The following is a 27951-nucleotide window of genomic DNA, read 5'->3' as shown; positions in this document are numbered from 1 at the left end:
CCGGGTGGCGGCCTGAGGCGGGTGCCCGGGCGAGGGACCCTGCAGAACATTTCGCGACTCACGGAGCTGTCTCTCGCGAGAGCCCGGTCCGCGATCTCGTCCCTCCCCCTCCCTGCCTTGTGCCTCCCGGGCTCCCGCTGCAGCGTCAGCCTGGGTCGGGCTTCGGCGGCGGCGACTTATCGACCTCAGCCTCGGTGCCCATCACGCGCGGTCCGCAGGGCCTCCCGCCCTCGCCGCCCCGGTGCCAGCCTAGGCCGCGGTCTTAGCTCCGCGATCGTGTTGGCGCCGCCCGCTCCCGGCCCGCCCCCTATGGGCCCCGGTTAGAGGCTCCGCTGCCGCCGGCCCGCGGAGACCCGATGCTGGCCCGGAGGAAGCCGGTGCTGCCGGCGCTCACCATCAACTCCGCCATCGCGGAGGGCCCGTCCCCCACCAGCGAGGGCGCCTCCGAGTGAGTGGGCCAGGCTGGGGTGAGGACGGGTGGGGGGGTGGTCCCTGAGTAGGAAGATCGGGAGTTGGGGGGGTCCCTGAGAAGACGGGGTGGAATGTGGGGGAGTCCCTGAGTGGTGAGGTCTGGGGAAGAGGTCCTGAGAGGAGAGGATGGGATGGGGAGGTCCCTGAGTCCTGAGGGCAGCGGAAGGAGTTCCCCCTTGGTGGTGAGGTGGGGGGAGGGTCCCTGAGAAGAGAGAATGGGTTGGGAGGCGTGGAGTCCCTGAGTGGTGAAGTCCACCGGGAGGCCTGGTAGGGAGGTCAGATTGAGGGGAGGTTCCTGTGGGGAAAAGAGGACGTGTGGGGCCCTAACTAGTGAAGTTTTGGTCAGGGGGTCCCTGAGTAATGAATCGGTGAAATAAAGTCCCTGCAGGAAGAAGATGGGGTGTGGGGGTCACTGAATAGTGAGACCGGAGTTAGGGGGATCCCTGAGTAGTGAATGCAAGGTGATAGTTGGGGGGAGGGTTCCTGAGGGGAGAGGATGGGTTAGGCAGTCCCAAGTATTGAAATCAAAATGGGGGAAGTTTCCGAATAGTGAAGTAGAGAGAGTGGGTCCTTGCATACCCAGAACGGGATGAGTGAGACCCTTAAGAGTGAGGGTGGGGTGAGGAAGTCCATACAAGACCAGGAAAAGGGAAGGGGTTGCCTGAATGATGGGGATGTGGAGGGGATCCCTGAAGGGTAGGCTCTCTGAGGGAATTGGGGGGGAAGGAAGCCTGAGAGAATTCTGTTAGTTGGGGGTGGGAGTGAAACCCCTGAAGCTGGTGAGAGCAGTGAGGAGGCTCAGAGGAGGCTGGGAAAGCAGGAAGTGAGGGTATTTGGAAGGGAAGGGTGTGGGTGGGAAATAGGAAACAGAGGAAAGAAGTGGGGTGCCTGCTGGGATTCCTGACAGCAGATAAGCAGAGATTCTAAATTGAATGAATTAGCAAAACCTCAAGGGGCTGGAGAAGTGCAGGTTTGAGGGTTTGAAGCAATTGAGGGAGACAGGAGGATTTGTGAGAAAGGGGACAGTGAAAGGAGCATCCTGGGGTAGTGGGGTTACATGATGGCAGAATCTTACTGTGTGAGGATAAACATGCTTGGGAGGTCACGTGAGGGTTACTGCTTGGCCCCAGAAGTCCATCCCTGTGGCCTCTCCACTCCTGTTCTGCATGGTGGAGGAGAGCAGGACAGTCCCAGAGGCCCCTGACTGGGGTCCCTTTGCTGTACTTGTAGTATGACTCCATGAGAATCATATGTGATGGGCGAATGGTGTATTTGTGCCTCTCAGGAGACTTGGCTTTCTGCAGCCTGGGTGAGGGGCAGGGTGAGGGTTTAGAGGTGAGTCTTGATGTATATGTGTGAAAGTTGACATCTTTCTATGTCTCCAAGCACATACCTCATGTGGGGATGTGTTCCTTATATTCAGAAATCCACTCCTCTTCTTACAAAACAGTTCTTTCTTCATATTCTCTTTCTTTTATGTGGTGTGTCTGATTTCCATCCCTTCAAGAATTCCACTAGTAGAGGAAGCCGGCCATTGGGATTCCAGGGTTTTTTACAGCCACAGTTGAGTTGCCATTAAATTTAAAATGGATTAACCAGCTGACTCCAGAATACATTTTAGATGTCATAGGGCAGTGCTGGAGACCTTCCAGAGTCTGCCCTTAAAAGTTGCCTCTCTTGCCTGACCAGGCGGTAGCACAGTGGATAGAGCGTTGGACTGGGATGCCAAGGACCCAGGTTCGAGACCCCGAGCTCGCCAGCTTGAGTGCCGACTCATCTGGTTTGAGCAAAAGCTCACCAGCTTGGACCCAAGGTCACTGGCTCGAGCAAGGGGTTACTCAGTCTGCTGAAGGCCTGTGGTCAAGGCACATATGAGAAAGCAATCAATGAACAACTAAGGTGTCGCAACGAAAAACTAATGGTTGATGCTTCTCATCTCTCTTCGTTCCTGTCTGTCTGTCCCTCTCTGACTCTCGCTCTGTCTCTGTAAAAAAAAAAAGTTGCCTCTCAACCCTCCAGTGAAGGAACTGTGTGTCACATCCATTCATTTCTTTGCCTTTCCTCTTTTTTTCCGTCGGAATTCTTCTCATTCCTTCTTTATCGAGGTCTTGGTTCACCAGGCATTCAGTGAACACCTACTAGGCCCCTGTTCCTGGCTCAGAGGGACACTGTAATAAGCAGGGGCCATAAGTACAGGCTGTGCAATCAGGAAGAATACAGGTTTGATTCCAGACACTGCCACTTCCTTACATTGTGACTCTGGCTAGTTACTTAACTTCTCTGGGCCTGTTCTCTCATGTGTGGGCTGGGTGTACAAGAGACCCACCTCCCAGGAGGATCATGAGAATTAAAGAAGGTAGTGTGATGATGTTTATAAAGCTCTGGTACTTGCTCAGGAAATGACACCCCTGACCCCACCTCTACCTTGCCCCCCCTTCTCCCGGCTTCCAGCCACTTCTTGCAGTACCAGCTCAGGTGACATTGCCCAGTAGCAGATCATTTCATTCCTGGCCTGTTTGCCCCTTTGCTCAAACTTCTTTAAGTTGTAGGCGGGTCATAGTCACATAGGGGTTGGAAAGTTCCTGAGAGAGCAACCAGGCTCCCCCTTCAATCCCCTGATCGAATCCCCTCTGTGAGATTTTCCCTGGGTGGGCAGCAACCTTGGTTTAAACACCCTCAGGAATTGGTGGCTGAGGACTTCCCAAGGTGGCCCATTCTTTGGTAGAAACTTTTCTCAGAGCTGCACTTACTCTCTGGCACAGTAGGCACTTGAAATGTGGTTTGTCCAAATTCAGGGGAACTGTAAGTATAATATGCGTCCCAGATTTCAAGGACTTAATATGAAAAAAAGTAAAATAAATATTCATCAATTTGTTTATATTTATTGCACATTGAAAATTATATTTGAGCCTGACCAGGCAGTGGCGCAGTGGATAGAGCGTCAGACTGGGATGCAGAGGACCCAGGTTCGAGACCCTGAGGTCGCCAGCTTGAGCATGGGTTCATCTGGTTTGAGCAAAAAGCTCACCAGCTTGGACCCAAGGTTGCTGGCTCGAGCACGGGGGTTACTTGGTCTGCTGAAGGCCCACGGTCAAGGCACATATGAGAAAGCAATCAATAAACAACTAAGGTGTCGCAACGAAAAACTGATGATTGATGCTTCTCATTTCTCTCTGTTCCTGTCTGTCTGTCCCTATTTATCCTTCTCTCTGACTCTATTTCTCTATAAAAAAAAAAAAAAGAAAAAAGAAAATTATATTTGATAGGTTAAAGCAAATGTATTGAAATTAATTTTACCTGATACGGATTTTTTAATGTGGCTATAAATGTTAAATTGCACATGTTGCTTACATTCTATCTTTTGGATGGCACTAGGTTAGTTCTTGTGTGCATCAAGCTAAAGTCTACCTGCCTGTTACGGGCAGCTGCTTTTACTCCAGGATTTGGTTCAAACTTAAGGCATTAGTTAAAATAGTTGGTTGTCTTTGAATTTCCTTTGATAACTCCTTGAGTCACCCAATAAAGTGCAATATACATGTGAATTTTTTCATAACCAGTCCCAGGAGTGTGTATGTGCATAAATGCCTAATGTTTTCAGTAATGCTCAAGTTATAATAAGGATGTGCTGGTTGATTGGAATGCCTGGAATTGTCTGCACTGTTTAAATCAGGCCCCTCTTCTTCTCCCCTCCAGAGCCCATTTGTAATTCATGTAAATTACAACTTCTATCTTCTGCTCATTGCTTCTTGTTTTTTGCTCTGAGGCCACTTAAAATGAGTTTGCTCTTTCATCCTCATGAAGACCAGCATCCTGGATAGGCCTTTACTTGTCTGATGCCTCATCATATCTCCCCAGTTTCATGTCTCCTCCCAGTGTGGTTGGGAGCCTGTGTATTGGGAAAGAGGGCTTCTGAGTCTGATTCCAGGGCCACAGAGCTAGAGCTGGTCCTTCAGGTCCTGAGGTCCCCTAATTAGCCTTTGTGAGCAGGGAGAGCAGCTCCTGAGTTCCCCTATCCTTTGTGAGTAGGGAGATAGACTATGGCCTTAGTTCTAAGGGAAGCAGCCTTCTCCTCTGGTCAGCTGTGTGTCTGCAGGTGGACTTTCTTTTCTGCTAGATCACTGTCCCCGCAAGCCCAAGAATCAAGTCTGATTCATCTCCGCATCCTCCTGACTGCAAACCCAGGGCCTGATACTCAGCGGCTACATCATATCCTTAGTTCAGGTTGAGTCATTTTGGCAGCTCGCAACACTCTTCACTAACCCTTACCCTGGGGTCTCTGCAGAGCAAACTTGGTGGACCTCCAGAAGAAGCTAGAGGAGCTAGAGCTTGATGAGCAGCAGAAGAAGCGGCTAGAAGCCTTCCTCACCCAGAAGGCCAAGGTTGGGGAGCTCAAAGATGATGACTTCGAAAGGATCTCGGAGCTAGGAGCCGGGAATGGCGGGGTGGTCACCAAGGTTCAGCACAGACCATCAGGCCTCATTATGGCAAGAAAGGTGAGAGGTGGCAAGTTGGGCATTAACATTCTGTCTGTATGTTCTGTGGGTGGCATGTCGTTGGGGCAGGTCCCCTGGAAACAAGAGAGCAGTTTGAAAGGTGCCAGCCTCTGCCTTCTGACTGGCTCCTGGGCTCAGAAGCTCTCTCATCAGCAGTGGGTTCTCATTCCTGAAAAAGCTTAGCTTCTAGTTACAATGTGACAATGCTGGCTTTCCTCAAAGACCTCTTCCCTTCCATTACTGACTTCTACCTTTGGGGACTGCTTAAATTCAAATTCCCAGAAAGTGAGTAGAGTTTTCGGTAAGAAAGGAAGAGATTCAAGTCCTCTTAAGGCTAGCATCACCCTGACTTCACAATCACAAGAAAACACTGAAGACCCAAGACAGGGCCTCTGCTGCAGTGGTGCCTCAGTATGGGGTAACTAAACCATCTATATTAGTCGGAGTTCTCCAGAGAAGCAGAACCACTATGGGGTAGAGGTATTTTAAGATGTTAGGTTATACAATCATTACAAATCTGAAGTTTGCAGGATAGGCCAGCAAGCTGGAAACCCAGGGAAAAGCTGATGTTGCAGCTCAAACCCATAGGCTATCTGAAGGCAGAATTCCCTCTTCTTTGGGGGACCTCAGCCTTTTTTTTGTAGGCCACTCACTTTTGGGAGGGACATCTGCTTTTCTTAAAGTGAGGTGATTTCCATGTTAAATCACATCTAAAATATTCCTTCACAGTTACATCTAGACTGGTGTTTGGCCAAACAATTGGATACTGTGGACACATTAAATCAATCATCACCCCACCCTTTAGTACAGACCTTGGCTTTGAAAAGTCCCAAGCCTCCCTCATCTGGGCTCCTATGCCATAATGCAGCCTCCCACTAAACATGTGGGAATAACCCCTGGGAGATGTAGGGAGTGAAAAGGAAGGTATGACCATCTAGGAATGTCCTCCCATCTAGGAAGTCCTCCCCCTCCTAAACACATGGTGGGAGAGGGAGGACTTCATGTTGACAAATCATTTAGTTCATGCAGTCATGTTCTTTCAGACATAGAAGGCCACCTCTTTCTGCAAGCTCACTGTCCTGTCATTTCCAAATTGTATTCTTGGAAACCTGTTTACCCCATGCCCTGTGGATCAGTGCAGGTCTCACCTTTCCTGGGAATGGTGTGCTTGGTCTCCATTGGGATTTAGCTCTGTAGCTACTTCTCTTTCCTTTAGAGCAGTGGTCCCCGACCTTTTTTGGGCCACAGACCGGTTTAATGTCAGAAAATATTTTCACGGACCGGCCTTTAGGGTGGGACGGATAAATGTATCGCGTGACCGAGACAAGCGTCAAGAGTGAGTCTTAGACGGATGTAACAGAGGGAGTCTGGTCATTTTTAAAAAATAAAACATTGTTCAGACTTAAATATAAATAAAACGGAAATAATGTAAGTTATTTATTCTTTCTCTGTGGACTGGTACCAAATGGCCCACAGACCGGTACTGGTCCACGGCCTGGGGATTGGGGACCACTGCTCTAGAGCACTGCCCTCCCTCCTGAAACCTGTTTCTGTCCACTTAGTACAGATAGCCTTTTCAAAACCAGAGCAGCCCCAGAAATTTCTAGTCTTGCTGTTTCCTGAGGCACCAGGAATAAAAGGCAGATTTGGGATTCAGACAATGACCAGGGTAGGGGCATACTTGAGAACAGTGCTGGTCAGAGTTTGTATCAGGGACCCAGTGGTTCTCTTAAGCCAGCTGAAAAATCGTCCACCTGTTCCCGATGTGCCTTGTATAAATGTGAATCTGAAAGTTTGTCTACTACTATATGAAAGTCTGCAAAGTAAGACTTAGTTTAAAATGGGGACAGATAAGTAGTCAAGTTAGTGGTGCTGTCCCAATGTCAATTTCCTGATACGTTTTTTCAGTGGTAGATGTTACTGTTGGGAGGAGCTGGGGGAAAAGTACATGGAACTCAGCTGTTTTTGCAGCTCCCCTGTGCTTCTTTAATTCTTTCAAAATAAAAAGTATTTTTTAAAGAAAAATATCTAACCCTGGCCATATAGCTCAGTTGGTTAGAGCATCGTCCTGAAGCACAGAGGTTATCGGGTCAATCCCTAGGTGAGCACATACAGGAACAGATCAGTGTTCCTCTCTCTCTCTTTCTAAAGTATGTCCCTTCCTCTCTCTAAAATCAATAAAATAATTTTTTTTTTAATTTTTTTAGTGAGAGAAAGACAGACAGAAAGGGAGAGAGATGAGAAGCATCAACTCATAGTTAAAGTACCTTAGTTGTTCATTGATTGGTCTCTCATATGTGCCTTGACCAGTGGGTTCCAGCTGAGCCAGTGATCCTTTGCTCATGACAGTGACCATGGGGTCATGTCTATGATCCCACACTCAAGCCAGAGGAGCCCATGAACATGCTGGTGACCTTGGGGTTTTGAACCTGGATCCTCAGTGTCTCAGGCTGATGCTCTATCCACTGCACCACTGCCTGGTCAGGTGATAAACATTTATTTTGTGTGTTTGTGACAGAGACAGAGAGGGACACATAGGGACAGACAGGAAGGGAGAGAGATGAGAAGCATCAATTCTTTGTTGCAGCACCTTAGTCCATTGATTGTTTTCTCTTATGTGCCTTGACGAGGCGGGGGAGTTGACTACAGCAGACCGAGTAACCCTTTGCTCAAGCCAGTGACCTTGGGCTCAAGCTGGTGAGCTTTGCTCAAACCAGATGAGCCGCGCTCAAGCCAGTGACCTCAAGGTTTCAAACCATCGCCTGATCAGGTGATAAACATTGTTTGAAAATAAAAATAAATAAAAAAGGTTTTTTTAAAAAATCCAAAGAATGGGGGTCAGGACCCTAGATTTGTTCTGTATAGATCTTAACTTTCTCCCAGCAGAATGTCAGAACAGCACAGGGGCTTGCAGGCATTTGGCAAATACATTGAACAAAAAGGCTGTCCAACCTGACCAGGCAGTAGCACAGTGGATAGAGCATTGGACTGGGATGCAGAGGATCCAGGTTTGAAACCCTGAGGTTGCCGGCTTGAGCATGGGCTCACCAGCTTGCACGCAGGGTCATAGGCTTGAGCATGGAATCATAGATATGACCCCATGGTCGCTGGCTTGAGCCTAAAGGTCGCTGGCTTGAAGCCCAAGGTTGCTGGCTTGAGCAAGGGGTCACTCACTCTGCTGCAGCCCCTCCCCCCAGTCAAGACACATATGAGAAAGCAATCAGTGAACAACTAAGGAGACTAAGGAACTGCAACAAAGAATTGATGCTTCTCATCTCTCTCCCTTCCTATCTGTCCCTCTCCCTATCTCTCTCTCTGTCTCTGTCATGCACAAAAAAAGAAAAAGAAGGCTGTCCACCTGGGTGTTGTGTTGTCTGGGGCTGTAACTTGCTATTGCCCAAGAGGCCTGGACTTGTCTGTGGGGTTCAGGCACTTTTAAAAATCCATCCGGATGCCTGTCCACCCAGGAGGCCTGTTGCCTTTATTCAGCTGAGAGCACAGGTGGGAAAATTGACAAAACAAAGTGGTTTTTAAGAAACAGTGGTGATGCCTGACCAGTGGTGGCGCAGTGGATACAGCATCAACTTGGAACACTGAGGTCTCCAGTTTGAAACCCTGGACTTGTCTGGTCAAGGCACATATGGGAGTTGATGCTTCCTGTTTCTCCTCCCCTTCTCTCCATCCCCCCCCCCCCAAATGAATAAATAAAATCTTTTAAAAAAAGAAAAGAAACAGTGGCCTCTCTCCTTCCTCCACACTGTGGTTGGAATTCCGAATTTCCTGGGAAGCCTGTTATGAATTCTGTACATTCCAAGTTTGTAGGCTTATCAGATCTCCAAAGGCAGCCTGCCTGCAGGTATGAGGCTAAAGGCTGGGTGGAGCTCCTGGATACCCATAGGACTCCTGCTCTGTGGGCCAGCATCCCTCAGATCCCTGTGATTGGCAGAGGATCATCCTAACCAGTAGGACAGGCTGGGGTAGCAGCAAGACCAGTTCAGTAAGGCCCAAGAAAACTGGTCTCTCAATTTCTACAGTCAGGCCTATTCATGAATGTTTTCTTGACTTCATATGGCTCTCCAACTCCTGCATTTTTTTTTTAAGCAAGCTAGAAAGAGAAAGACAGAAAGGGAGAGATGAGAAGCATCAACCCATTGTTGTGGCACCTTGGTTGTTCATTGATTGCTTTCTTATATGTCTTGCGGGGAGGGGGGGATCCAGCTGAGCTGGTGACTCCTTGCTTAAGCCAGTGACCTTGGGCTCAAGCCAGCGACCATGAGGGTCATGTCTGTGATCCCATGCTCAAGCTGGTACACCACTGCTCAAGCCAGATGAGCCCACGCTCAAGCCAGTGACCTCAGGGTTTCAAACCTGGGTCCTCTGTCCCAGGCCTGTGCTCTATCCACTAGGCTACCACCTGGTCAGGTTAATACCTGCATCCTTCTGAGGGCCCTAGGAACAAAGCCTCTGCATGACTTCTGCCAGGGGAGATCTTTGAGGAGTTTAACATGTTTGTTATGCAGGAAGGGCTCCTTTGACACTCCCCCCCCACTTGGAGCAAAGGAATTTGCACTTGGCTTCTACAATGAAGGTCATGTGATGAACATCATGTGACCCACCCAAGGCCACCCGGTAACACTACCTGCCATCTTTCAAGTGATTGCTCTGTGTCAAAGCCATTTTTAAAATCTTGACACATGCTCTCATTTATATGGAGTTTACTTAGGTGAGAAAATTGAAAACAAAACAAAAACAAAAAACTGAGGCTCAGATGGGTCTTATCTGAATTGAGTTTGAACCTTCGTGGCTGACCCTGACCCTGTGGAAGTGGTAAGTGCTTTGCCTTCAGAGTCCATGTTCCTCTTTCCCTAGTTTGTAGGCCCCCCACCCCTGTTTATAGCTCAGATCCTCTATCCTGCAGTAGAAACTGCCTTAAACTCCTAGACCAGCATGGGTCTGGTTTGAACTCCCAGCACGACTCTGAATTAATCAGCAATTGGGTCTCCCTCAGCCCCAGAATGGTGCTGTGAAAGCATGGATTCTGGCAATCCCTGAGCTCGGCCCCAATTCTGACCTGGTCACTCACCAGCTGTGTCTCTGGGAACAAGATTTAATGTCTCAGAACCTGAAGTTGCTAATCAGTACAGTTGGGGCAGTTATCCCAACCCCCCAGGGTTGTCATCAGGGCACATTGTTAGCACATGTGCTCAGACTGTTTCTGCTCTTTCTTCACACACCCTCAGCACTGGCTCCTATTCAATCCAGAAAGTTCGTTTTACAAGCCCCAGATATAATGGACCCATTAAAACATCATGTTGTAGCAGCCCCTACATTCCCTCTTTACCATGTCTTTCCCAAAAGCCTCTCGCTTCCTGGGTCCTTGTTTCACATTCACCCTGACTTCAGGCTTCCAGGACCTTTGGGATCCCATCTAGTTCCGGCCAGTTTCCTCTTCCCTGAAGTCTGGTGGACCCCTGCTCCCCTGGTACTCGTTCACCTATGACACAGCTACTAAGCCCTTGAAATGTGGTCAGTTTAAATCAGGGTATGTTATATGTGCCAAAACACCAGATTTCAAGGGCTCTGTAAGAAAAAAATTCATTAATATTTTTATGTTGATCACATGTCGATAACTTTTTGTAACTTTGAGTTAAGCAGAAGACATGAAAATTTTTTTCACCTGTGTTTTACTTTATTAATATGGCAGCTGAAGGATTTTTAAATTACATGTGTGACTCACGGTATGTTTCTGTTGAACAACACGGGTCTTCATCACCCTGTACCTGCCGATCCATCAGCCTCCCTCCTTCCACACAAACATTAGAGCTTCATTTTCAGACCCAGCAACTCACCCCTTCAAAGCACTTATGCGTGTGCACGTCAGACATCTCCTTGTAAATGCAGTCCCGCCATAGGAGAGCATACTGGAGTTCTGGTGTGATTGCTGTCCTGGGGGTGTCCCGGGGAACATAGCCAGGGCTGGGCTCTGCAGGCGAGTTGGCTGGAGAAGCAAATGCCTGAGGGGCTCTGAGGACTGGAGGCTCCCAGTTAAGAAGGCACTGCCTAGGCATGGCTGGGGCACTAAAAATCCTGCTGCTAGGACCTGCCACAGTTCTCAAGGTTGTGACAATCATTGGTCTGGGCCTGTGAGCAAGTGATGCTCCCCACACATACTCTGTGCCCCACTGAACTTGGTACACACCCATTTGTTCCTTGGTGCCCTCAAACAGGCAACTCTTTGTCCCTCTTCCTGGAACGTTGATCCCAGTGTCACCTGAGCCCTGGGTCGTCTCTCCATGATTCCTCCATCAGGGCATCTCTACCATACTGGGGTTTTCGCCTGCTTGTTTATCCTCTTGATGGCATGTCTCTGCTGTCTTTCTCCTCATCACTGACCCCTGTTGTAACCAACTCTATGTAAATATCTGTTGAGTTTATGGCAGTCATTTTCAGATGCCTGTGATCTGGCTCTGCCTCTCCGACAAAGGGGCATAAATTCACACCTTTTTCTTTTTTTCAATTTTTATTTATTTATTTTTTACAGAGACAGAGAGTGAGTCAGAGAGAGGGATAGACAGGGACGGAGAGAGATGAGAAGCATCAATCATTAGTTTTTCATTGTGCGTTGCAACACCTTAGTTGTTCATTGATTGCCTTTTCATATGTGCCTTGACCGCGGGCCTTCAGCAGACCGAGTAACCCCCTGCTGGAGCCAGCGACCTTGGGTTCAAGCTGGTGGGCTTTTTGCTCAAACCAGATGAGCCCGCGCTCAAGCTGGCGACCTCGGGGTCTCGAACCTGGGTCCTCTGCATCCCAGTCTGACGTTCTATCCACTGCGCCACGGCCTGGTTAGGCCACACCTTTTTCTTATCACAATGGCTGGAGCATCTAGTATTCTAAGTAGCCAGGACCTAGGACCATAACCCTCACTCTTTATATGCTGAACAGTGAGCAGTAGATTCTGGCCTGCTTAGAGTTTGTAGTTAAGCTTAGCTCTTGGTGTTTTATCTGCTATCTTTTCTGCGTGTCTCCAGATAGTCCTTTAGTTTCTTAGCTTTTGAAATGTAATGAATTTGGTGACGTTCTGGCTGCTGGCTTTAACTCAAGTGAAAGGGCAAGTAGGATTCTCAGGAGGCAACCAGAGGCTCTCTCTGCCTTTGTCTCTAGCCTGGAAGTGGGAAGGGCTCCAGAGAAACCTACCCCTGAATGAGGGGCTGAGCAGAAGTGAAGTAATCCCTGCCACCCCTGCCAGGGTATTCCCTGGGCTGGGTCCTGGGAAAGGCTGGTACTTCATGTGACTTGGTGGGAAAAAAGCTCCTCTTGACAGAACTTCCCCTATAACCAATCGAAAAATGTTTGTTGATTTTTTTAAGATTTTATTTATTCATTTTAGAGAGGAGGGGAGAGATTGAGAAAGAGGGAAGGAGCAGGAAGCATCAACTCCCATATGTGCCTTGACCAGGCAAACCCAGGGTTTTGAACCGGCATCTCAGGGTTCCAGGTCAACATTGTATCCACTGCGCCACCACAGGTCAGGCCGATGGTTTTTTGTTTTTTAAACGGCTTTATTGAGATATAATTCACTCACAGAACAATTTACCCTTTTAGAGTATATATAATTCAGTGTTTTTTAGTATATTCACAGCGTTGTGCATTCATCACCACCACCAATTTTAGAATATTTCCATCACCCCCAAAAGAAGCCCAAGCCCCTGGCAACCACAATTCCACTTCCTGTCTCTGGATCTGCCTGTTCTGGACATTTCACATAAATGGAGTCACATACTCTGTGGCCTTAGGTGTCTGGCTTCTCTCACTGAGCATAGTGTTTTCAAGGTTCGTCCACATTGTAGTGAGTGTTGGTGCTACACTCCTTTCCATGGCTGAGTAAAAGTCCAGTGTGTGGATAGACCACATTTAGTTTGTCCGTTCACTAATTGATGGACACTTGGGTTGCTTCCATGTTTTAGCAATTGTGAATTGCACTGGTGTGAATACATGTACAAGTATGTGTATAGATGTGTTTTCAGTTCTCCTAGGTAGATGGATACCTAGGAGTGGATTGCTGACTGGTCCTGAATGCTGTCATGAGCACTTCAAGGGCAAGAGGGCTGAAGCCCCCTACCCCTTCCTGGTTACCTTTAGTGGCCTGTTCCTGAATCCGCTTTTTATTTCCTTGCAGCTGATTCACCTGGAGATCAAGCCAGCCATCCGGAATCAGATCATCCGCGAACTGCAGGTGCTGCATGAGTGTAACTCCCCATACATTGTGGGCTTCTATGGGGCCTTCTACAGCGATGGGGAGATCAGCATCTGCATGGAGCACATGGTGAGCGCAGTGGGGCACCCTTGGACCCAGAGGCCAGCCTGTATCCCCAGAGACCAGGGAGATAAAACAGGATAAAGGGTTCATGTAGAATGAGAGGGTGGTTGGTGAAAAGAAGGTCCCCTGCCTGTGTCCCTTAGGCTTCTCTGTCCTGAGAGGCCACGGCATGCCTTTTTCCAAGGCAGTCCTCCTGGAGATAGTCAATACCATACAAACATATGTGTATAAGTTCTTTCATTTTTACACACCAGAGGCCTTCCTCCCAACTTTGCTCTTTCAGTGGGTCAAGGTGGAAATCATTTCCTGTTGGCATATAGAGAGCCAGCTCTTTTTCCCTACCGTCTGGTGTTTTGGCATCTGTATGTAACTATAAGGTAACTTATTAAACTCTTTTGTTGGGTACACTGAGGTTGTTTCTGATCCCTTTCCTGTTTTGAATGATGCTACCTTGAATGGTCTTGCACTGAAGCAGGCATCCCTGAGGGGTGAAGTCCTGCCAATGGAATGGCAGGGCCCAAGGGTACATGCGAATAGAAATTGGATTAATGTCTCCAAAGTGTCTTCTAAAGAGAGTAAAGCAGTTCAGGAGCTGCTTCAAAGAAAGGACCTGGGTCTGTACCTTGCTCAGATCTGTGGAATTAGAAGCTCTGGGGTAGAGCAGATGCACCCATCTTTTTCTTAAACCACCACGGTGGAGTCGGCTGCACCCCCTGGTTAGGAAACTCTGGTCTTGAAGCTTAGAAATCGGTGGAATTGGATGTAACAAAAGCAGAAGTGGTCAGAGCTGAGGGCCTTAGGGGAAATGCCACAGACCCTCTGTTAAGCCCAGTTGATCAGTTACCAGACTGCCTGACAGGGTAAGGCCTGGTGGGGCTCTTGCAAAACCAGGATGCGGCCCATGAGGGCTTCAGTTACTCTTTGCCAATTGCTGTCCCTGACAGTTTTGTAATGAAGGCAGAAAATTAATTTGAGCAAGTGCCTACAAAGAATTTGTTGTGAGCAGGCTTCTTGGGGTAACAGCTCAGAGGGAGTGTCCTCCAGAAGGTGTTTCCTGTCTTCCCTTCTTGCCTCTGAAATCCCAGAGATCCCCACCAAGCAGCACCCTGGAGGAGTCCTGTTCCTCACCTGGGAGAGGGCGATCCTGTCTGCCTACCTGAAGGGCAAAGTCACTGTGTAGACAAGAATCAAGGAGGGGAAAGGACGGAAGTCACTTTGTGATCTGAGGGGAGACTCGGTACAGTAGCTCCTCCTCCTTCCCCCTCCCTGTTTTCTCCCTCACCTCCTTCACTTTTCTCCGCCCTCCTCCCCAGTGCTCTTGGCCACCTGTTCTCTCTGAACGATGCAAGAATTTGAAGGCACCTTTTTCCTTTACTGAAAAGGGGAAGTGGCACCCCTCCACTCCCCCTTCTGTTCTTGGTGAATGTGAAACATGGGCTCCAGCACCAGGCTCTGCATCCCAGCAGCACACAGTCGGAGCCACCAGGAGGCAGCGGGCAAGTGCTAGCCAGCCTGTTTATTTATTGTGCTCCTAATTTAAAAGTTCCTAGTTGTATTTTTTGGTTCACTTTTATAATGAGCATACAAGGACAGGGCCCAAATATATAGTACCCAAATGAAAAGGGGTGCTACGGTGAGGCCTGCACTGCCCCACTTTCTCCTGATAGGGCTTATGCTCCACAAAACTTGGAGGCCACTGATTTTCAAGATTGAAATGAGCCTTAAAGAGAGAGGCATGGTGAGGAAGGCACAAAGGGACATTAAAGCAGCAAAAGAGTCTTTGCTGTCACCGTTCCTTACAGTATTTTCATGTCAAATGAACCCCTCCAGAATCGATCCACGTGTGCATAGGTTCTCCCTGTTTGTGGGACATTTCTGCTTCATATGTTCATGTGCCATATTGTAAGGCACCCCACATGGCAGTGGAGATGGCACCCTGGGGTGAAGCCTCCATCTCACCACCTACCTCTCAACATGGAATTCTGGATGAGAGTCTCACCCCTTCTTGCCTGTCAAGCTAAGGACAGTGGTAGTTAGTGTCTTCCCCTGGCCCAGGTCACACAGGACATTGAGTAAATAATTACCATCGTCACTGAGCCCATTTCTCATTTCTCTGTCACCTTCATTTCTCTTTTTTTACCGTCATGACATCCTACCTAGTCAATATCCCACGTGTGGAACTATTCATCTCCGCGCAGAGCAAGGTTTCATCTCTGCACACGGTCATTTTGGAATTGGCTCTTATTTCCCCTCAGGGAGGCTCCAGCTGCAGCTTTTTTTTTTTTTTTTTTTTTTTTTTTACAGAGACAGAGTCAGAGTGAGGGATAGACAAGGACAGACAGACAGGAACGGAGAGATGAGAAGCATCAATCATTAGTTTTTCGTTGCGCATTGTGATGCCTTAGTTGTTCATTGATTGCTTTCTCACATGTGCCTTGACCGTGGGCCTTCAGCTGACCGAGCAACCCCTTGCTTAAGCCAGCGACCTTGGGTCCAAGCTGGCGAGCTTTTTGCTCAAGCCAGATGAGCCCGCGCTCAAACTGGCAACCTTGGGGTCTCGAACCTGGGTCTTCCGCATCCCAGTCCGACGCTCTATCCACTGCGCCACCACCTGGTCAGGCTCCAGCTGCAGCTTTTGAGAAAAGACCCCCTAATTGATAATAAAGCCCAGATTCAGCACAGAAGGTTATGCCTCACCAGGCCAGTGTGTTGACCTTCAGAGCTTGGAGACAGCAGGGCTGACAGTTTCTGGGTGGCCCAACCCTGTTACAGGAGAAACTCTGGCATGGACCCAGGGGACAGTGGATATCTCAGGGCAGTGTAGCTGGGGAGCTGCTTACTGATCACTCAGAGGCTCTAGTAAATGAAGAATGCACCCCCTTGTTCTGTAATAATGAAAAATCAGACACATTGTCAGTCAGGGACAGAAGGAATGCCACTGGGCTGCTCTGCAGTGAGAAACGAAGTCAGCCTGTGTGAACCGGATCAGAAAATCCCCCAGGAGAAAAGATGCATGATATGAATCCGCTTATGAATATTTTTAAAATTCTGTATTTTCTTGTGCATATGGATGTGCATGCAGTTGTGCAGAAGGATCTGGAAGACTGTTAAGTCACACTTTGGGGGAGGCAAGTGGAATCACTGGAGGATCAGAGCATAACTTATCTACATTTAAATTTTTTTTTTATAGTTTTTTTTTATTTTATTTATTCATTTTTTTTTTTTAGAGAGGAGAGGGAGAGACAGAGAGAGAGAGAGAGAGAGAAAGGAGAGACAGAGAGAGAGAAGGGGGGAGGAGCTGGAAGCATCAACTCCCATATGTGCCTTGACCAGGCAAGCCCAGGGTTTCGAATGGGCGACCTCAGCATTTCCAGGTCAACGCTTTATCCACTGCGCCACCACAGGTCAGGCCACTTATCTACATTTAAATTTTTATAAAAATATGTGTTTATGTACTACCTGCTTAATAAAAGTAAGATTTTAAGAACATTTAAAACTTACATACAAACTGAAACTGTATAGTCATGCAAAAAAGACAGATTTGGGGTCAAGAAGACCTAGTTGTGACATCCCCTGCACCACATCCTATGCATGTGACTTGAGTAAATGACTTACCTTCTTAGCTATAGACCAGGAGGTCTCACCCAGGAATACTGGGCAATGTCTGGGGACATTGTCATAACTAGAGAGATGCTGGTGGAGGTCAGGGATGTTGCTCACACCTCACAATTTGCAGGACAGCCCCCACAGAGAATGGCCTGGCCCCGTGTTCCCAGTGCCAAGGGGGAGACCCTGTAGAGAGAGCAGTATTGTCCTTTACAGAGGTGTTATGAGTTAATTCCTGAGTCCCCAGCATAATGCCTGGTCTACCATAGCCTCTCTGACAATGTCTTCCCTGAATGGCCTTATGGCCTTATTCAGTGAACATACTGCATCTCTATGAAAGTTCAGAATGAAAAGATCTGTGTTAGGGAACAGGGATTACAGTTTAAAAACTGTTTTTAATCCTTTTAAGGTTGATTGATAAAATAAGAAATGAGAATAAAAGGAATTTCCATCTCACTCTACAGGTAGAGCGGGGTGGGCCAGACACCCTAGTCAGAACAGGCTCACCTTCCTGGGTTCCTCCTCGGCCACACTCACCCTCTACAAGTTTGGGTCCCTTGCTTTTGGTCAGTCATACACATTCCTGAAGCTTCAAAGTGTACTGCGTTTTCTAGAACTCTCCACCACAGGCACTGCGTGGATGCTAAAGAGGGGGAACTGTGCACCTCAGGCTTCTCCCTGTGCCAGTGAAGCAGAAGGTGCCCCAAGGAAGTGGCACCTATGGGACGCCTAGAGCAGCACAGTGGAGGAAATACAGTCTCTGGGGCCACCTGGCCACCAGTTCAAATGGTAGCCCCACTTAACCCCTGAGCCTCAGCCCCACTTTCCTCTTTTAGAGTACAGAGGAGATCAAGGCAGGCTCTGGCTCATGGTTGGAACTTGGCCGTGTCCACCTAAAGTCTTAGGGGGTCTGGTAGGCGTATCCTTAGGGCCCCACCTCAAAAGAGGCACTTGGTCAGAGCCAGTAACAACCTGAGTTTTGGTCTCCAGATTTGTTGCCAGACAACCTTGCACAAGACACTTGATTTCTGTCATTTCCTCATTGTCAGATGGATTTTGGGCCACACCCAGGGTGAGGTAGGAGGGATCAACCAGGATGACCTGTGTCAGGTCCTTTGCAGGACAATGCCATGCTTAACAGCAAGTGCAGGACAAGACCTAAGGGAAGGGGCAGGCCCTGGCCGGTTGGCTCAGTGGTAGAGCGTCGGCCTGGCATGCGGAAGTCCTGGGTTCGATTCCTGGCCAGGACACACAGGAGAAGCGCCCATCTGCTTCTCCACCCCTCCCCCTCTCCTTCCTCTCTGTCTCTCTCTTCCCCTCCCACAGCCAAGGCTCCATTGGAGCAAAGTTGGCCCCAGGTGCTGAGGATGGCTCTGTGGCCTCTGCCTCAGGCTCTAGAATGGCTCTGGTTGCAACAGAGCGAAGCCCCAGATGGGCAGAGCATTGCCCCCTGGTGGGCATGCCGGGTGGATCCCGGTCGGGCACATGCGGGAGTCTGTCTGACTGCCTCTCCGTTTCCAGCTTCAGAAAAATAGAAGAAAAAAAAGGGAGGGGGCAGTGCTGTCATCCCCAGGTGTCCTCAGTGTGTTCCTTCCTAACTAGGTGGGTGGGAGGGGGTGGCAAGGGAGAGGCCAGTCAGCTTGGCCACCTCCTGTACTGGGCACTTACAGGCATCACCTTTGCTCTCAGTCCCTGTCCTTCTTGGGACTGTGACAAGAGCCCAGTCCCAGAAGTGGACAAGTCTAGCTTGTGCACCCTTGAGGAGGCTCCAGTTGCAAGCCTGGTGGCTGGGCCTGCTGCTGTCATGGCAACCTCAGGAGGGCTGAGTCAGGGGGAGTACACAGGTACTCTTTGCCTTTCTGCAGTAAGTATGCCATCCTGAGGCCTTTAGCTTTGGTCTGGCCTCTGTTTTCAATGTAGAAAATCAGGTTACAGTTTTCTGGGAACCAGGGAATTGCTACATTTTAAAACCTGCCACTTCAGCATTCCTCTGGGATGTATCTGCAGGAGCCCCACCTGGCTGCCTGCTTAGAGCGCTTGCTTTCTCTCTCCTGTTCTGCCCCCAGGACGGTGGCTCTCTGGACCAGGTGTTGAAAGAAGCCAAGAGAATTCCAGAAGAGATCCTGGGGAAGGTCAGCATTGCGGTGAGTGGACGGGCACCATCCCCCGGCCATCCCAGTGGTGGGTATGTATGTGCACATGCTCCTATTTCCATGCTCAGATGCTTTATTCTTATTCCTGCCCATTCCACCTGGCCCATGGTGCATGTCACTGCAGAGACACCAGTCTCCACCAGCTGCAGTACTGAGCAGGGGCATCCCTTTGCTCACAAAATAGGGGTAATGCTTTCCCGCCCCATATAGGTGCCTGGGTTGCATGGGGCCCCAGTGGCATAGTCCCAGGCACAAGGTCCCCTAGCACAATAGTGTGTTTGTTTCCTCTCTGACTTTGTGACAGACCCATTACACCCTTCACCCCATCAGTCTAGGGGATGGGTCCTTAGCACAGCCCTGGCACCAAAGGAAGAGATGATGCCTATTTGGTGGGTACGACTTCTGAGGCAGGGCAGCCAGCTAGACACTCACAGCCTTCCTAACAGTGCCTTGGGCCTTGTCCCAGCGTCCGTGGACCTCAGCCCCTCCTCTGAGACTGAGGGGATGGCAGTGTCAGCCTGGCAGATGGGTGGGCGGGCAGTCACGTGATAATCAGTGAGGTAGGCATCTATATGTCACTGCCGTGACTCTGCCTCTCTGTCTTGCCCCTGCCCCTGAAAACAGGGTCCTTGAGATGGTCTTACACACTGTGACCACCAAGTCTAGCCCACATGCCTCTCTAGGGGAGACTCCCCCACATGGCACTGCCCTACTGACTTCCCCCCCGGTGACTCCCTTGCAGGTTCTTCGGGGCCTGGCGTATCTCCGGGAAAAGCACCAGATTATGCACCGAGGTAAGATGCACAGGAGCCCCTCCCAAGCCACCTGGGCCAGTGGGTGGGCCTGAGTCATATCTCACCAACTGGCTCTGCTCTCAGATGTGAAACCGTCTAACATCCTCGTCAACTCCCGTGGGGAGATCAAGCTGTGCGATTTTGGGGTGAGCGGGCAGCTCATTGACTCCATGGCCAACTCCTTTGTAGGAACTCGATCCTACATGTCTGTAAGTCCTACAAGAGGTGTTTTAACATCATGTGCCATACCCTACCCCCTCTCCCATTGGCTCTTCCCCACTTTTCATAAGCTTTTCCAAAAGCCTGCATGTCCTCGTAATATACTTTCTTTTTTGTTTGCTGCATTTCTCCTCTCAGATATTCTTATTTCTACCATGTTCTTGCCCAGGTTTGTCTCTGGGAATGCCTGCCTGGTTCCTTCCCACTGGTAATAAAAATCTAGTCAAGGAGAGAGTAGTCAGTTAATTTCTGAGCCAAGAACCTAGCCCTGAGATATTTTAGGAAACATCTGGGTGATAATTGGAGCAGATTCAGAGAACTTAGTCTTGGGATTGCTGTGAAAAAGGAGGCATTCTGCTTTCTTTCTTGGGCCAGTCATCCTTTTCCAAAAGTGCCAAGATTTGGGTTTTAAAGAGCTGCTGTCAGCCCAGGCTAGAAAGCTTTTCTCTCCAAAGGTGGGTGGAGGGAAAAGACAGAATCACTTTGGTCTCTAGAGGGGTGGGAGGGGTCAGGATGGGACTGTGGGGAACAGTGGAGAGACACCTAGATGCCACCCCTGATCCAGTGATCTGCCCCCGGGTTCCATTGTTCATTTTTATCCCTCAGGGCCTTTCTTTCCTCTTAGTTCTCTCTGTCTTACCCAACAGCCAGAACGGTTGCAAGGCACTCACTACTCAGTGCAGTCGGACATCTGGAGCATGGGCCTGTCCCTGGTGGAGCTGTCCATTGGAAGGTACCCCATCCCTCCACCAGATGCCAAGGAGCTAGAGGCCATATTTGGCCGGCCCGTGGTTGATGGGGCAGAAGGAGAGCCTCACAGCATCTCGCCGCGGCCGAGACCCCCTGGACGTCCCATCAGTGGTATGGTCTGAATCTGGCACTTCTGGTTTGAATGGGCCGTGACCTGCACAGGGAATGCTATGCCAGGGGATGGCAGCTGCCTCCCCTCTGACCCCTCTTGGCACCACCTGTCCCCTGGGTCATGCTAACTGCGGTCAGTAGTCCTCAGGTGGTCCTGAGCCTTCTAGTGACATGCTGGAAGCAGCGGCCCCAACCTGTCCTCTCTGGGCCAGCTGCACCTATTGTCACCAGCTGGTGGAATCTAGAAACCAACCCTTCAGCCAAGCCACTGGTTGGGTTGGTTTTTTTAACATTTTATCATGAAAATTTCCAAGTGTGCAGAAAAGCCAAAAGGCTTGCCCAGTGAACGCCCTTATGCTCACCGCCTAGTTGCTGCCCTGGATATTCTGCTGTATTGGAGCCAGGCCTTCTGGGGAGACCCAAAATTGAAAGGAACTTGACTCAGAATTTTCTTGGGTGGTTTGTAGAACATACAGGCAGCACAACATGGGAGGAGACAGGAGGTATGGGGGGCACTGGACACCAGAGCAGCCACCTCTGAGGTGGGGAACTGAGTGAGAAGTTCAGGCTGATGCTTCCACCACTTTGGGGGGTAGAGAGAGGGAGGGTTGCAGCTGAGATGGTGTAACTGGTGAACGGTGCTTGACAGGAAGGGAGTCGAGTTAAATGAGATTCCAAGAAACGTACAGTGGACTGTGGTCAGTAGGTTTCATAACAGTTTTGAGATAGAATTCAAGTACTTTATGATTCATTCTTTTCAAGAGTATAATTCAGTGGATTTTGGTATCCTCCAAAGGTTCTCCAACTGTCATCTCTATCTAATTCCAGAACATTCAATCACTACAAAAGGAAACTTTATCCCTACCGCCTCCCCCATCCTGGCACCCACAGATCTACTCTGTCTCTGAATTTATCTGTTCCAGACATTTCACATAAATGGAATCACACACTGTGTGGCCTTTTGCGTCTGACTTCTCTCACCAAGCATCATGTGTTCAAGGTTCCTCCATATTGTAGCAAGTGTCAGTGCTGCACTCCTTATGGCCGAATAAGATTTTTCCTGTCTGGATGGATCATGATTTGTGTATCTGTTCACCACTGATGGATACTTAGCCTGTCAGATGGTGTTTTCATGGTTTTTTCAAGTCTAGATCTTCCCCTTCCCTGGGTCCACACCCAGATTGCTGGGGTGTCCTGATTTCCTCTAAGGAGGAAATCTTGCCCCCATCTGTACCTTCAGGCCCTGCCCCCATGTCTCTCAGTGTGACTCTAAGATGGCCTCTCAGGTGTTCCCCTTCAGCCCCTTCCCAACTGGGAGGAACAGTGGTTCATGCCAGGCCACCTTGGCCCACCAGCACCTTCTTCAGTCCCTACCCCAGCCCTAATGCTCTCACAACCAGTGGCTTGGTTGGTCCGAGTGTCAGTCTCAGGCACTGGGGATAGCTCAGTTGAGTAGCACATTGGCCCCAAATGGGGGTTGCCAGGTAGATCTCAGTGGGGGCACTTGTGGGAATCTGTCTCTATCTCCCTTTCTCTCTTAAAAAAATAATTAGATGTGAAGTTACTTTCCCAGGAAGTGAACTTAGTAGCCAGGCCAGGGAAGCCTCCCACAATTCAGTCCAGTGTGGGGAGAAGAGTGCCTGGCTTATTCAGTTTGCTCAGACCTTAATGCCCAACACAAATACATCGGCCACTTGCCCATCTCACCCTCGTATTTGTTTCTCCCCTGGGCAGGTCACGGGGTGGACAGCCGGCCAGCTATGGCTATCTTTGAACTGCTGGACTATATTGTGAACGAGGTGGGTACCTGAAGGCTCTTTGGCACATCTTCATCCCAGTGGAATTAAGCTAATCCTGTAGGAGCACATTACCAAAAAGAAGAGAATTCAACACATGGGCTGTGGATTTTGTTGGTGAGGGGGCCAAGGGGAGAGCTGGAGACCATTCTTTTCAGTAGGAGGTTATCTGTTGTAATAACATGTGGCCTTCCTTCTGGCCATTCTGCAGAAATTTACCCCTACCCAAGGAACATATTTTTGTGTTTATAAAGATGAATCCAGAATTCCTACCGCAGCCTCCTCCTTTCAAGGCCAACAGCCAAGTGTTGGGGCCAAAGAACTGTCACTCAGTATCTCTTTGAGCATCTTGGAGTCAGTGTGCATGACATCGTAAATAGTCATACTTCCTTGGGGAAAGTCCAGGTATCCTCTCCTCTCTGGGAAGGAGGCACAGAACACCTAGAAGGGTGGTGTGAATGTTCCCATTGTACAGACAGGTAAACCAAGGCCTAAGGATAAAAAGCAGCCTCCTTAGAGGCCTGTAGCTGGGAACGGGTGTGGCTGACCCTGAATCCTGCCTCTCAGCAAAGTCTGATCACCTTCCCTCAGCCTCTGCTGACATGTGTTTACTGTGGCCCTTTGGAGTCAGGGCAGAGAAACAGGGCAGCCAGGCTGCCTATGGTATGGGCTTGGCTCAAAGCTGAGTGTCAAGGTGAGTGATCGGTAGCAACAGAACAGGGTGTGGTGACTGGTGACACAGCTGGTCAGTGCCAGACAGTGCCACCCGGTGAGCACCTCTTGCCTCGAGTAGGAAGGCTGGGTCCCAAGACCGGGGAGGGAGGAGGACCTGAGGAGGAAAAGACCCTGTGGGTTTCATCAGGATAGTCTCTGCCCACTGCCTCTCTGACAGGGGCCTGATTCTGCACATGACTATCCCCCCTCTGGTATATGTGTGCCAGGCCATGCTCCTCAGGCTTTCCAGCTTTCAGGCCCTAAACCCTGGAACTAGCTGCCCCCTGTGGTCCAGATCTACAGCTCATTCTAGACATCCACAGAGGTGGGTGGCTCAGTGTCAAACCATCCTTCCCTGTAGAAACAGTGTGATCTTTAAGTGAGAGCTTTCAAAAGAAAATCTTGGAAGAGCCCAGCCCAGTTGGCAGAGCTGGCATCAGTACCTGCAGAGAAGCCTTTAGAAGGGAAAGGATGAGTGCTCCCTTCTGCCTCTAGCAGGGTGTAAAGGCAGGGCCAGGAGAGGTGTGTTCTCAGGGTCTCCAAGTGCCACGCTCTCCTCATGTGCACAGTGCTGGGAAGTGTCTTCTGTTCCGAAATTCTAAAACCATCCATGAGCATCTGACACCCACTTGTTTTTTCTCTCCCATAGCCTCCTCCTAAGCTGCCCAGTTGCATCTTTACCCAGGACTTCCAAGAGTTTGTGAATAAATGGTAAGGTGCCACAGCCTCCAGTGTGGTCTTGGGTAGGTGGGGCTGGGTGCCAGGCCCTAAGATGCCCTACCTCCTCCTGGAAAGGGCAGCGCACGCTCCCAGCCATAAAACTAGATGAGCCCTTGCTTCCTGGCTCTGGCCCAAACCCCTCTGTCGAGCCTACCACTCAGGAATGCCGGGTGGATGGCAGCATCCGGTGGGACACCTGTGGTCACCTGAGAACCCAGATTCCCTTTCCAAAGCTGCTAAGTCACAGTGTCCAGCTGCCATCCCTTACTTGTCCCCAAAACCTAGAGTGAACCAGGGTTACGGGCACTTTGGAAATAGGCTGTCCCTACCTTGCCTTCTGCCAGCAGACTCCTCCCAATCCCTCGAGCTCTGCATCCCACCAGCTTCTAAACAAGCCTTCCTACCCAGATTCTGGAAGGTGGTCTACTGTTTTGGACTATCCTGCCCTCTGAAGAAGGGCCTGGGGCAACAGGCTGGAGACCAGGAGGGAGGGGCCAGGACCGCCTCACTTAACCTTTCAGGAAGTCTTGCATGTCAGGATGAGCAGATACTGCCAACTCACTGCTGCCTGGGTACTGCCTGACTCACAGCAGCACACCTGCTCCTGGTGGTAAAGGTACCACTGGCCTTTTGCATGACCTCTGGCCAACACTGTGTGGCACAATTCCAGTTATCCATTATCTGTGTGAACATTTTTATATCCATGCAAGGTTTTTTCTGTTTAAAGACCTACTGTTTGGCCCCATGCTGCTTTGAACAGCTGCATTTAGGCAGTTCTGCTTTTTTGAAGGAAAAAGTTCCATTTTGACAATCAGACTCCCAGACTTAGGGGTTTTACTGGAAATGGAGCAGTGGTTGCTGCTGGGCCTCTGACTGAGGAGCAGCTGGGGATTTCCCACCTTTTCTTTTTTTCCCTCTTATCCTGGTCTCAGACCCTTATCCTTTCTTCCCAAGGCATCCTGCTCTTATACTGCAGGGCAGCACTGGAGTCCTCACCCGTGGGGACCAGGCAGGAGAGTGACAGCAAGTCCCTATGGCCACCAACTAACTGCCCTGTCTTGTCTCCCCATGCTCTGTCTTGTTGCCCCACTCATGGAACCCCCAGCCTAATTAAGAACCCAGCCGAGCGAGCGGATCTAAAGATGCTCATGGTGAGTGTGAGTGATGCTGCAGATTCTGGGATCACCAGGGGGACAGGCTGTCACCCAGGGCCCCTTCCTCCTTCTCAGGAAAGAGACACCCCGGCCAGGCCTCCTGAGCTGGCTTTTGTCATGGGATGCATGTTCCATTGGAGAATCCTGTGTGTCTCCTGGAATGATCCAGAGTGGTCTCTGCCCTCTCAGCTCCTGGGGGAACATAAGGGCCCTAACCCTGCTTGGGTGGGATTTCTGGAGAATGATGGGCTGTAAGTCTTCTGGGCTTCCATCTTGGGCTTATCAAGCCCCCTGTAGGTCGGGGAAGCCACGGGGTTGGTGACTTCTTTCCCCCCATTGATTTGAGGGGTAGGGAAAGGGGGAAGAAGAGAAAGAGAGAGAGAAGCATTAACTTGTTGTTCTACTTAATTGTTCCATTAGCTGTGCACTCATTGGTTGCTTCTCCTATGTGCCCTGACCAGGGGTCGAAGCCACAACTTCGGCCTGCCAGAACAATGCTTCATCCACTGAACTGCCCTGCCACAGGCTGGTGCTTTTCTTTTAATGTTCCATACCATTCAGTGTTCTTGAAAACCAAGGTGGCCACTGAAGCTCGCCTTCCCCTCAGGACCTTTCACAGGACAGTTCTCCCTACAGGATGTGTCCTGTTCCTCCTCTCAAGGATCGCTCCTCCCTGTCTGAGTCTTGCCTTCAGTGCCTACTCTCTGAAGGCCCCGGCACCTTGTCTAATCCCAGCCCACTATTAGTTGTGGTGTCAGACGGTGTCCCAGTTGTAGTCACCATTTGCTGTGGTCAGAATAGAAAGCATAGTCTGGAGCAAGCACTGTGTTAGGGAGGGGTCTGCACCTGCCTAATTCTTTCTAGAAACCTTATTATATCTAACATAGGAGGTTTTCCAGTAACATGTGCTAAAGGAATGTGTGAAAGAAATATGTAGCCTGACCAGACAGTGACGCAATGGATAGAGCATCAGCCTGGGACACTGAGGACCCTGGTTCAAAACCCTGAGGTCACTGGCTTGAGCATGGGCTGATCTGGCTTTGAGTTCAGGCTCACCAGCTTGAGTGTGGGGTCGCCAGCTTGAGTGTGGGATTATAGCCATGACCCCAAGGTCGCTGGCTTGAGCCCAAGGTTGCTGGCTTGAGCAAGGGGTCACTGGCTCTTCTGTAGGCCCCAGTCAAGGCACATATGAGAAGGCAATCAATAAACAACTAAGGAGCTGCAGCGAAGAATTGATGCTTCTTATCTCTCTCCCTTTCTGTCTGTTTGTCCCTGTCTGTCCTACCTGTCCCTCTCTGTCTCTGTCACACACAAAAAAGTATCTGCTGTTTAGGACTACCTCTGCAGCCACTCTTTCTGTTGCCCAAGACCACAGGAGTTGTCTTCCCTTCTTTGGTGTTTTACCCAAGCCTGCACCAGCCTTCGGGAAGGTGAAGGTGGTTTTGCCTGGCCCCAGCTTGCATAAAAAGTGGCAGTCAGGACCTTGGTGTCACATGGGGAAACTAGACCCCTCCGTGGATTCTGAGGCCTTGCCCTCCTGTCCTGGATCACCCCTCCAGGCACACCCTGGTGGGAAAAGCGCCCACTCACCCCACCCACAGAACCAGGAAGCTCTAGTGCCTCTGCTATTTCTAGTGGAACCACCAGCCATAGGTGGCTATGTAAATTACTTAAAACAAAAGGGAATGCACAAATCTATTCCTCGGTTTCATAAGCCATATTTAAGGGGCCCAGGAGCCTCTTGTGGCCACTGGCTTCCATACTGGGTGGTGGCACTTATAGGAACTTGGTATCCTCACAGGCAATTCTGTTGCAGATCAAATGGTCTCATCTGGAGTGATTCGCCAACAGGGAAACTAGGCCATGTCTGTTGACATCTGTGATTGTCATGACTTGAGGTACTCATGGCATTGAGGGGATGGGGACCAGACATGCTGGCTCACCACTCCACAGTACCCCAGATGGTCCCCCACAGAGATTGACCTGGCCACAATGTCAGTAGTGCTGATGTGGAGGCCTGGGCTCCAGGGAGCTCAGAGTAGTCTCACCCTACCCTGTTCCACATCTGTGTGGCTTTAGGTATGGTACCAACCTGCTCTGGATTTGCTTTTTCCTTGTCCTGTATGTGTCTTCCTGCACTAGGCGGCCTTTTCTCTCTGTTTCTGGGTTTTCATCTCTGACGGCCTGCTGGGTTTGAGCAAAAGCCTGGTCCGTTTCTTCTCCCCACAGACACTAGGCTGTTTATGGTGTCTCTTCTCTTTTAGAACCATGGCTTCATCAAACGGTCCGAGGTGGAAGAAGTGGATTTTGCTGGCTGGTTGTGTAAAACGCTGCGTCTGAACCAGCCCAGCACACCCACGCGTACCGCTGTGTGATGGGTCTGGCTGCTGACCTGTCCGAATCCCGTCCACCCACCCTTCCCGCCAAGGACAGACCAGCTCTTCTCCTCCCTCTCCCGCTGAGCCTTGGAGGAGACAACATACACACAGCAGAACATTCACTTCCTCTTCCACCTGTCACAATGTGGGCCCTCTGGTCTCTGGGGAAGGGTGATGCTGCCCATGTTGTCTCAGAACCTGCTTAGGTTTTAAAAACAACAACAACAACAAAAAACAAAAAAAAACGGAAAGAAAAAGCAAACCAAGCCCAT

At 49.8% G+C, this 27951-nt stretch overlaps 1 protein-coding gene across 1 annotated transcript; it reads left to right on the top strand.

Moving 5' to 3' along the window:
* MAP2K2 (mitogen-activated protein kinase kinase 2) lies at positions 1–27945 on the top strand. The gene is made up of 11 exons (XM_066344000.1): positions 1–448; positions 4754–4964; positions 13144–13290; positions 18957–19034; positions 19786–19837; positions 19922–20046; positions 20704–20917; positions 22652–22716; positions 24077–24138; positions 25253–25298; positions 27566–27945. The coding sequence occupies exons 1-11, from the start codon at positions 357–359 to the stop codon at positions 27674–27676; spliced, it is 1203 nt and encodes a 400-aa protein (XP_066200097.1). The 5' UTR covers positions 1–356; the 3' UTR covers positions 27677–27945.
* Positions 27946–27951: the final 6 nt, after the last annotated feature.

The sequence above is a fragment of the Saccopteryx leptura genome, chromosome 1, assembly GCF_036850995.1.
Source record: "Saccopteryx leptura isolate mSacLep1 chromosome 1, mSacLep1_pri_phased_curated, whole genome shotgun sequence".
Taxonomy (NCBI): domain Eukaryota; kingdom Metazoa; phylum Chordata; class Mammalia; order Chiroptera; family Emballonuridae; genus Saccopteryx; species Saccopteryx leptura.
This window is presented reverse-complemented; position numbering and strand designations above follow the sequence as displayed.

Excerpts from the sequence above, each read along its gene's own strand:
- MAP2K2 (XM_066344000.1), top strand. The coding sequence starts at position 357 with ATGCTGGCCCGGAGGAAGCCGGTGCTGCCGGCGCTCACCATCAACTCC. Across the intron at positions 22,717-24,076 it reads TGGACTATATTGTGAACGAG|CCTCCTCCTAAGCTGCCCAG; the intron begins GTGGGTACCTGA and ends TCTCTCCCATAG. Across the intron at positions 25,299-27,565 it reads CGGATCTAAAGATGCTCATG|AACCATGGCTTCATCAAACG; the intron begins GTGAGTGTGAGT and ends CTTCTCTTTTAG.